General features: G+C 45.3%; 1 protein-coding gene across 1 annotated transcript in view; it reads right to left on the bottom strand.

Moving 5' to 3' along the window:
• Positions 1 to 3,013: 3,013 nt before the first annotated feature.
• The window catches only part of LOC135543337 (rho GTPase-activating protein 20-like), a 16,386-nt gene continuing 8,582 nt past the window's right edge, over positions 3,014 to 10,817 (bottom strand). Inside the window, exons 7-15 of the mRNA XM_064970519.1 lie at positions 10,706 to 10,772; positions 10,368 to 10,556; positions 9,978 to 10,159; positions 9,697 to 9,861; positions 8,588 to 8,712; positions 7,515 to 7,704; positions 6,358 to 6,460; positions 5,226 to 6,220; positions 3,014 to 5,100 (exon numbers count right to left, since the gene is read on the bottom strand). Of these exons, the coding sequence (XP_064826591.1) occupies positions 4,270 to 5,100; positions 5,226 to 6,220; positions 6,358 to 6,460; positions 7,515 to 7,704; positions 8,588 to 8,712; positions 9,697 to 9,861; positions 9,978 to 10,159; positions 10,368 to 10,556; positions 10,706 to 10,772 (2,847 nt within the window). The 3' untranslated portion in view covers positions 3,014 to 4,269. The remainder of the gene's footprint in view (positions 5,101 to 5,225; positions 6,221 to 6,357; positions 6,461 to 7,514; positions 7,705 to 8,587; positions 8,713 to 9,696; positions 9,862 to 9,977; positions 10,160 to 10,367; positions 10,557 to 10,705; positions 10,773 to 10,817) is intronic.

Here is a 10,817-nt window from a genome sequence, read left to right as displayed (position 1 = left end):
TTTTTCTGTCTGTCCCATGTCCTGTTGTTGGCTCTGAAGAGAAACCACCCTCAAGGGAATATACCATTATACTAACATTATGTATTGCACAACCATAGAAAATGGATTCTCCAACATGTTCTTTAATGAGAAAATGACACACAGCAAGAAGGGGTATTACTTCAGTCCTTCAAATGCTTCACTCTTAATGTATACTGAAAAAATATAAACGCAACATGCAACAATTTTAAAGATTTTACTGAGTTAGTTCATATGAGGAAATCTGTCTATTTAAATAAATTAGGCCCTGATCTATGGATTACACATGACTGGGAATACAGATATGCATCTGTTGGTCACAGATACTTTTGAAATGGGCCTCGAGATCTCATTACGGTGTTTCTGTGCATTCAAATTGCTGTCGATTAAAATGCAATTGTGTTGTCTGTAGTTTATGCCTGCCCATACCATAACCCCACTGCCACCATGGGGCACTCTGTTCACAACGTTGACATCAGCAAACCCGCTCACCCACATGGTCTGCGGTTGTGAGGCCGGTTGGATGTTCTGCCAAAATTTTCTAAAACAACGTTGGAGGCAGCTTATGGTAGAGAAATTAACATTCTATTCTCTGGCAACAGCTCTGGTGGACATTCTGCAGTCAGCCTGCCAATTGCATGCTGCCCCAAACTGTTGGGAGTTGTAAGTGGCCTTTTATTGTCCCCAGAATACATGCTGTTTAATCAGCTTCTTGATATGCAATTTACTGTTGGATGTAAACACATTTGAGAAATATTTTTGTACATATATGAAAATGTCTGGGAGCTCATGAAACAGAATACACAATGTTGTGCAATTACTTTGGGAAGAGTCTGTTTTCAAACAATAGAACCAGAATCTGTTGAGTTGTAATAAACAGTAGGGTTGGGAAACTGGCAGCCCGTGGCCCCCTTTTGTAGACAAATATATATTTCATTTTGGTGCAATTTAATTTACTGTTGGGAGTTGTAATAGTAGAATACACAAGGTGCAATTTACTGTTGGGAGTTGTAATAGTAGAATACACAAGGTGCAATTTACTGTTGGGAGTTGTAATAGTAGAATACACAGGGTGCAATTTACTGTTGGGAGTTGTAATAGTAGAATACACAAGGTGCAATTTACTGTTGGGAGTTGTAATAGTAGAATACACAAGGTGCAATTTACTGTTGGGAGTTGTAATAGTAGAATACACATGGTGCAATTTACTGTTGGAAGTTGTAATAGTAGAATACACAAGGTGCAATTTACTGTTGGGAGTTGTAATAGTAGAATACACAAGGTGCAATTTACTGTTGGGAGTTGTAATAGTAGAATACACAGGGTGCAATTTACTGTTGGGAGTTGTAATAGTAGAATACACAGGGTGCAATTTACTGTTGGGAGTTGTAATAGTAGAATACACAGGGTGCAATTTACTGTTGGGAGTTGTAATAGTAGAATACACAGGGTGCAATTTACTGTTGGGAGTTGTAATAGTAGAATACACAGGGTGCAATTTACTGTTGGGAGTTGTAATAGTAGAATACACAGGGTGCAATTTACTGTTGGGAGTTGTAATAGTAGAATACACAGGGTGCAATTTACTGTTGGGAGTTGTAATAGTAGAATACACAAGGTGCAATTTACTGTTGGGAGTTGTAATAGTAGAATACACAGGGTGCAATTTACTGTTGGGAGTTGTAATAGTAGAATACACAGGGTGCAATTTACTGTTGGGAGTTGTAATAGTAGAATACACAGGGTGCAATTTACTGTTGGGAGTTGTAATAGTAGAATACAAATTTACTGTTGGGAGTTGTAATAGTAGAATACACAGGGTGCAATTTACTGTTGGGAGTTGTAATAGTAGAATACACAGGGTGCAATTTACTGTTGGGAGTTGTAATAGTAGAATACACAGGGTGCAATTTACTGTTGGGAGTTGTAATAGTAGAATACACAGTTGGTGCAATTTACTGTTGGGAGTTGTAATAGTAGAATACACAGGGTGCAATTTACTGTTGGGAGTTGTAATAGTAGAATACACAGGGTGCAATTTACTGTTGGGAGTTGTAATAGTAGAATACACAAGGTGCAATTTACTGTTGGGAGTTGTAATAGTAGAATACAAGGTGCAATTTACTGTTGGGAGTTGTAATAGTAGAATACACAAGGTGCAATTTACTGTTGGGAGTTGTAATAGTAGAATACACAGGGTGCAATTTACTGTTGGGAGTTGTAATAGTAGAATACACAGGGTGCAATTTACTGTTGGGAGTTGTAATAGTAGAATACACAGGGTGCAATTTACTGTTGGGAGTTGTAATAGTAGAATACACAGGGTGCAATTTACTGTTGGGAGTTGTAATAGTAGAATACACAGGGTGCAATTTACTGTTGGGAGTTGTAATAGTAGAATACACAGGGTGCAATTTACTGTTGGGAGTTGTAATAGTAGAATACACAGGGTGCAATTTACTGTTGGGAGTTGTAATAGTAGAATACACAGGGTGCAATTTACTGTTGGGAGTTGTAATAGTAGAATACACAGGGTGCAATTTACTGTTGGGAGTTGTAATAGTAGAATACACAGGGTGCAATTTACTGTTGGGAGTTGTAATAGTAGAATACACAAGGTGCAATTTAGAACTGTGGTTGTGCATCAGTAGTTTATCTTGTGTCAGTCACTGACAGTCACCCTCATCTACATTTTGTAGATATTATTAGCTGGATCTATGTTGGAAGTTACTGCACCAAGCTAATTGGATGGCAACATGGCAGAATTCATTAGATAAGTTCTTACATCAGTCATTCAGAACAGCTTGGCATCAAACTGGAATTCTGGAGTCCCCAGGGTGCACCAGCCCTGCTGATTGAGGTGACAGTGGGTGATTGGCTGAACTTGAGTTCAGTGGGGTTTGGGTGTAATTGAGCTTAATACAAACTTCAAAAGACAGTTTCCCAGGTGCTACTGGACTGAGAGAACATTGCAAAGAAAACGAAACAACGGCACCATTAGTCTAACTTGCCAAGGTGGTTTGTTTTATTTTATGATCTGATTATCTTATGCATTACACATCAAACGAGTGTAGTAGCCAGTTTAATAAAGCAGCGGCGGCATCTGCCAGCGTGTACAATCTCAATACAGCACAGCGTGTACAATCTCAATACAGCGTGTACACTTTAAATATTATAAAGCATCCTATGGGCACAAATACAAAAAGAGAACAAAGCACAATTTATGGTGTAGAAAGCTATGTGATAATGCACATAACAATTGGCAGCAATTAGTATGAAATGAATACCTTCAAATTTAGAAAATAAGCTAACAATCATACTGCATATGCTGTAAATTTACCGTACAGATTATATAATTAATGTATACTTGTCAGACAAACGGATCTATACAAACATAGGGCTCTATTCAATCCGCATCGTGGAAGTTCAGTTTTTGAGCGTGATTGAAATTTAAAGGCAACGTTCCCGCTTTAGCGGCGACTGCATTCGCGGTAAACGCTGCATACTGTATGTCGGCTCAATAGGAAATTACCTTTACATTTCTATCGCAGAATCAACGCTTCAGCGATACAGAGTGAATAGAGAACAACATCTCTCAGACACCCTGCCACATATACAGTACAGATTGACATACAGAGTTTGAGAAATCTTTTGAGGAAACACTACAGCTGTAAACTTAAAGCACTTTGCTTTGTCATGATCAACATTGCTTCATTGGCAGTCAAGATCGTCTTTGTTATTTACAAAATACTGTCAATGCAAAATCACAGCCTCGCATACACTGTCTAAATATGACACGGTTTAGTAAGGAATTTTTGTTTAAAAGTAAACGTTTTAGTAATCTTATACTGATCATAGGCAGTTCAATGCAAGGGCCCCTGTGAATAATCTCACATGTAATCCAACCAAATAGCCTGATCCCTAAAGTACATTTGTTCACTTCTGCGATCTAAAACGACACATTACATAATCTGAAACTACTCTTCCCTCACTACTCCTAATACCTACATGATACATTCACTTCAGTGAGCTCTTTTAGTAGAATCTATAATAATATAGAAGAGTCTTATTACCAATTGATTCTGAAAAGCAAAGTGCATTGTAAGTATAGGAATGTTTGTCCACAATAAGCAGAAGGTTGTTTTATCTGTGATTCTCATAAGCGCTATGTTTTGATTCTGTTATGGTCCTAAATGACTCACAGCTGTATGTAGAAGCATTTAGTGTGACTGTTCACAACCAGTGATGGTCTCACACGTAGGACTCTTCAGCAAAGAGCAGTTGGTCAAAGTCGGGCTCCAGCATGGGATCACTACATCTCCTGAGGCGCTCCCTCTGCCCCTGAATCAGGGCTAGCGCCACCTGCTGACCACTTTGGGGATTGCTGTGCGTGTGAGGCGAGAAATAGTCCCTCACAGCCTTGGTGGCAGAGGGAGACAGGCAAAACTTCGGAGCCCCGTTTTGGTCCGTGCAGGACACCTTTAACCCCAGGTCTTGGGACCCGTCCACTGACTTTGACCTCTGACCCAGTTTGGCCTCTCTGTGAAGCCTCTCCGGGTGTGAGGCCTTATCCAGAACCAGGGCTTCGCCTAGATGTGCTGCCCCAGGCTCGGAGCTCCGGCGCTGGGAACACCTGCCCCCGGAGAGACCCTCCATGCCTGGGGCTAGGGAGTGGGACTTCTGCCTGGCTAGGGACAAGCTTGGTCCACCCTGCCCAAAGAACACATGTTGGGGAGGGGTACGGCTGCCCTGATTTGTGACGTCATATCCTGTGTTGCTCGCTGCGCAGGCCTGGCTGTGTATCTCTCTCAGCTCTTTGACAGTGAGGGGTCTGTCTGTGGGTTGGGAGCAGGGAGAGCGGCAGGAGTGGAAATGCTCCTGGGACCTCTGGCGCGATGGTGGGCTCACCGAGCCTTGACTGGATCGTCGGTCCTTGGTCACCCTGCCGCGATTCTGCAACCCTCCTGCCTTTGGGGGGCAGCTGGCCAGACTGGACATGGGCGGGTTCTCAGACGACTGTTTCAGCCCTCCTTTATCCTGACATGACTTGCTAGTGGGGAGAGTCTTGTTAGTGGAATCCACCTACAGAGAGAGAAAGAGAGAAATTATGAGTCTGTGTGAGAAAGAGAGAAAGAGAGAGAGAGAGAGACACACATTCCATGAATGAACAGTACTAATAAACAACAACCACATGTAATGTAACTCACCACACCCCCCTCATCCTCCTGCTGCGACAGCGACAGTCTGCGGCCTCTCTTCAACCAGGTGTTGGGATGGAGCCCCTTGCAGCCCTTCAGTGTACCCCAGGAAGGGATCTCCTTCGGCGGGGAGATATTGGGACTGAGCCCCTGGCCTGGAGCCAGGGTGGGGATGGGTAGATTATGGGTTGAAGTAGGGGAAGGTATGGGGTTTAGAGGGACAGGAGGACCAGGGGAGGGAGTCAATCTTGCGGCGCTGGGTCCCACCCTGGGTTGCCAGAATGGAGCAGACTGGATGCTGGAGTGGGAGAGGAGGCTGTCCAGGGAGTCCACTGAGGAGCGTGTGGGGGAGGGGGGCGGCGAAGAGAGACTGGAGTAGCTCGCGTCCCGGCGTGGCGTCTGTGCACCTTGTGACCCCGAACCCTCACACACACCCTTACTGCCATTCCACTCCCCTGTGTGTGTGGGTCCGTGTGTCTGTGTCTGTCCATCCTTCCGTAAGCTGTGAAACATCTCCCCACCTCCAGCCAGGTCATCGATGCTACCTAGCCTGTCTGCGTTCCCTGCCAGTCGCGCCACGAAGCTGGCCACAGAGTACCCTATGGCCGGCTCTGAGCACCTCCTCCCCCCCCTCCGAGGAGCTGGGGGGCTGGGACTGGAGGAGGGGGGCACAGCTGGGCTGAGTTTCCTGGTCCTGCCTCGGGCTGGGGTTGAGGGCTGGAGGAGGTTGCCAGATCCAGGTTGTGTGATTGTATCACGGTGGTGGTGGTTGCCAGATTGGGGGTCTGTGGTGTCGGGATCTGTGGTGTCGGGGTCTGTGTCCAGTTCGGGCTGCTCCTGGTCGCAGTCACTCAGGGTGAGGACCGAGTCCAGGCTGCCCTGCAGGGGCTTGGCTCTCCAGCGCCGCCGTGAGGTGTGGAGGCATGGAGACTCACTGCTGTCATCATTCAGCATGTTCTCCAGGCTGTCATAAGACGAGTCGGTCAGGTGGAAGGAAGACACGTCTGTGGAGAGAATGAGAGAGAGAGATGGACATAGAGAAAGAGGAGAAAATTAGATGGTGTGTTCTTTTGAGCAGGGGAATCTTTGCATAAACAGAGATGTTAGTGTGTGTGTGTGTGTGTGTGTGTGTGTGAGATACCCGATTCGGCACGTTTCCGGGGTAGACCTCCAAACACGGAGGTGACATCCTCTCCCAGGACCTCCTGGCAGTGTTCTATCATATACCTCACCAGGTCACACACCTGGGGACAGGACAGGGGACAGGTCTTTAACCTGGAGGAACTACTACAGATACTGAGCTCTATGCATCTTTTTATTAGGCCTTGAGTTAAACAAACAACTAGCATTTAAGACACATTGTGTTTTTCTCATGAGAAATCAGTCTCCAAGATAGAGAAGTGGGTCTATTCTTAGGACAAAGGGCTTCACAGCTTTCTAACTGCATGAAACAGGAACGCAGGAGTGTGACGTGAATTTACCAGATAACCTTCTCAGAGAAAGAACAATCTATTCCGAGTGGGTTGGACATTCTGTTGATATGGTGATGAACTGACACAAATGCAGCACCAAAATGGCTCTGATGGTTACATTGATGTTGCTCTGTCTGTATTTTCAGTCTCAGCACACAAGATTTTTTTTATTTATTTTACCTTTATTTTACTAGGCAAGTCAGTTAAGAACAACTTCTTATTTACAATGACAGCCTAGTAACAGTGGGTTAACTGCCTGTTCAGGGGCAGAACGACAGATTTTGTACCTTGTCAGCTCGGGGATTTGAACTTGCAACCTTTCGGTTACTAGTCCAATGCTCTAACCACTAGGCTACACAGCTTCTCGGGGCTATTGAACTGGCTATGGAACACATGAACTTACTTGTAACCTAAGACTTTGTTGCATAATACATTTTTGCTATGTTAGCAGAGCCGTCAGACAAATCTGTTGGCCATAGAATTAGAATTAACTGCTACACTATTAGAGAAAAAACAACACCCATTGTGAGGGAAGGGGTAGAGTGTGTGTGCGTGTGTGTGTGTGCATCGCAAGACGAGTGTGAGAACAGTGCTGATCCTGCAGGCTGAAGGAAATGCGTTGCATATTTCCTAGCGAGCCCATTATGTTTCCAGCTACCTTCTCATTACTGCTGAGTTCCCAGCTACATGTTAACTGTTACTCTACTGTGGTTTTCCAGTGTTTGAGTGACCATTCACTAGGTTACAGGATAAAGGCTTAAGTGGAGCCTAGCCTAGATAAAAGGTTAGGGGTCAAGGGAAAGTGCTTATGTGCATTTCCCCTCACCTTCTTGGCGCCCTCCCCCTCCACCTCGGGGCTGCTGGGGCCCGGAGCCCAGAGCATGCTGGGAGCAATGCACACAGACAGGTTGAAGGCGTTCATCTGGTTGTCATGGGCGTTTTCCTGGATACCGTGCAGCACGGCAACAACGTGGCGTAGCAACAGGGCGTTCTCTTTGGGCAGTAGACCAATCAGCCTGCAGAGAAGGAGGGTCACAGATGGGTCAAAGGTTATTATTGGTTATCAAAATGTGTATTATTTACAGTATGAACGGAGTCTGGAGTTTTCCCTGACAGGAAAAACTCCAGACGCTGGTTTGTTTATTTATTTGGATCCCTATTAGCTTTTGTAGAAGCAGCAGCTACTCTTCCTGGGACTACAAAAAACACAACACATGACTAATAAAACACTGATAGACAAGGACAGTCACACAAATTTAAAATACAACAAAATACAAATACAACTTGATTTGTGTAGGTACAAGCTGCCCCTAATGACTGATACGTGGTCAGATGTTTATCATTAGCCTGATGGTTTTGATTAGGATTCAAGTAACGTGGTAATCTGATCCTAGATCTGTCTTAAAGGGCTACCTCTACCTCCATCTGAACATGGACTCTGCTTTCCAGCACAGAAATGAATGATAACAGTTCACACACTCTCTCTTTCTCTCTCTCTTTTCTCTCACGCGGCTCCCTTGTGACTGGGTGGAACGAATCGATAACAAATAGTTGAATGCCCAGGAGGAATATTCAGTTTGCCCAATATTTTCCTACTTTAAAAGCGGCCTACAATCGTGCTGAGGCTGTCCAGTCCTTCTCTTCAGTTCCCTAACCCTGTGCTCTGCCTGTTTAGAGAAGCTAGCTGAAAAGCTTTGTGAACCATTGAGATAAAACTCTCCATGATTAGAACACTGAGCTGAGGGAAGCAGTGGATCCTGGCACTCTTAAAACGCTAGAGGAGTTCCCCTTTCATAACTAAATCACCACGTTCATTACTCAGCCTAATACTGGCTGATTACGCCACTTATCAGAGTAGGCTACTGCTGATACAGGTGAGGATGGAAAGTGTCTGTCTACCTCGTTATATCCTGTGCTTGCTCCTCCTCCTCTGCCTCCTCCGATTCGGCTTCCTCCATCACATCCATCCACTGTTCATAGAGGTCGGAACACAGCAGACTGCCCGGAATGTTCCGCAGGAAGTCCTGAATGTCGAGACAGAGACCAGAGTCACTAGACTGACAATTTATAGTGGAAAAAATATACAACAGTAAAATGTCATTGAAGTTCATTTTGAGGTGAAGTTTTAGATGGACACCTTCATTTGTCGTCATAGACTTTTAGATGTAACTGTTAACGTCTTCAGACTCACTCAGTGGATCCCTACCAGATTATGAGCTACAGATTAAATTGGACATCCTTATCTCTATTTAGTTATCATTTTTGGCACAGCCTGTGCTGCATTGCTACGGGCTCGTATGTGTCACCTATAGAGATATGAGTCGATAATTGGATTGACGACAACACACCACAAGGGCACGGGTGTAATGTAACACTTGGCAAGCAAGGACAATGTCCTTCCCTGACATTAGTCATTCACAAGGCTTAAAGATCGACTTTGGGTACGAAAAAAAAGTCCAACTCCACCTCTTTCTCAATTCTCAAACAGAAAATGGAGTGTGCCTTTGGTGGTCCATCGACGTGTCATTCTGGTCATGCTCGCCACGACTGACGTAGCTAGTTCGTTAGCTAAATGTAGCCGCTGTAGCTAGCCAGTAACTCCCCCTGTATGTGTTGATGTCATTTCACAGGTCGGAAGCTCTAGAGATCGGTAAGAAATTGCACTTCTGCAGCCATTTTAAAGCATTAAATGACCTGGTATGATGGTGCATTGATCAGTTATATAGTTGAAGGCGGTTATTTGAGCGTTTTTTTGCCCAACCTCAACACTACAGCATCAATCTGACAGCCGCATGTTTCTTTATCTGCCACGGGCCTACAAGGTGACCAGATTTACTAAGCACAAAGGTTAAACCTGTTTTTCCTCAGGTGATGAAAGTACATTTGGTTCCACTTCACTTGAACCCTCCGTCTGCCATAAGGCCTACATAACACATCACAACATTGGTATAATTGATGTAATTCTGCCACAGACTTCAGAGTTGTCTAGCATGTTTTAGAGAGTGGACCTTAAACACAGCAGCGATGATGAAGACGTGCTCCCGTGACAGCGGGACATCCTGAGCCCCAGAGTCCAGTCTGTCCCTGAGTTCACGACACGCCCTCGCCCCCGCTGACCGTCGGAATATCCCCCGCGTGAATGGACCCTCGTTGTACAGAAACACCAGCATGTCCTAGAGACAGAGACAGACCGAGGTTGCAGATGTGAGTGATACATTTTCAACCGACTTCCTCAAATCACTGTGATGATGTCATTCGGAAGTCACTGTGACATCGTCGCCTCACTCACCATGACGGGCTTGGGCAGGGAGTTGTCCCAACAGATGGTGCTCAGCGATTGGCCAAACAGGTAGCCGGGGGCAGGGGAGGAGAGGTTTGTAGAGGAACTGTGGAGGTTAGGATTGGAGCCTTTCCAGAAAGCCCAGTTGATGAGAGAACGCCTTCGCTTGAAGGGCTTCTGAGCTGGGTCTACTGGAGAGAGATGTCAGGTCAGACAGGACGTGGTCACAACAGAGAGATCAAATCATTTGCCGTGCGACACAGGAGGAGAGAAAGGGAAGCAATAGAGTAACAAGAGAAAGCGTGACAGCAAAAACGAGCCAATCCTGGACCATCAGTAACAGACCATTAATAAACCTTTGACAGGTATTAGTACATTAAGCGCCTCCTCAGTCCTCACCAATCACAGGCGTTGTTGTTGTGGAGCTGCATCGGGTCTTTAGGATGAACTGGCACTGTTTGTCCACCTGTACCTGGTCGCGGTGCATCATCCTCTGTCTGTCTGGAGGTGGAACTGTGTCCCTGCGGCCCGGCTGGGCCAGGGGCTCCCGCATATGACTCATCTGGATACTGAAAGGGAACTCATGACCTGGGAGAGGGTTAGGGCGTAAAGGTCAGAGGTCAGGGGTTCCAGTAGGTTTTAGTTCCAGGCTAGCACTAACACACCTGACTCAACACCTAATTCAACTAACACACCAGGGAATCAACCAGTAGACAAGTCCTTAGTTAGAATCTCACCAATGAGAGGGTAAGGGGCGTTGTCCCTCTTGGAGCTTACCCACAGCTGGTAGTCCTTCACACAGCTCTATGGAACACAGACAAAGATATTCTAAGATCCAAGACAAACAAA

Source organism: Oncorhynchus masou, chromosome 7, assembly GCF_036934945.1.
Source record: "Oncorhynchus masou masou isolate Uvic2021 chromosome 7, UVic_Omas_1.1, whole genome shotgun sequence".
Lineage (NCBI taxonomy): Eukaryota > Metazoa > Chordata > Actinopteri > Salmoniformes > Salmonidae > Oncorhynchus > Oncorhynchus masou.
Note: the sequence above shows the minus strand (reverse complement) of the source record. Positions and strands in the feature narration are given on the sequence as shown.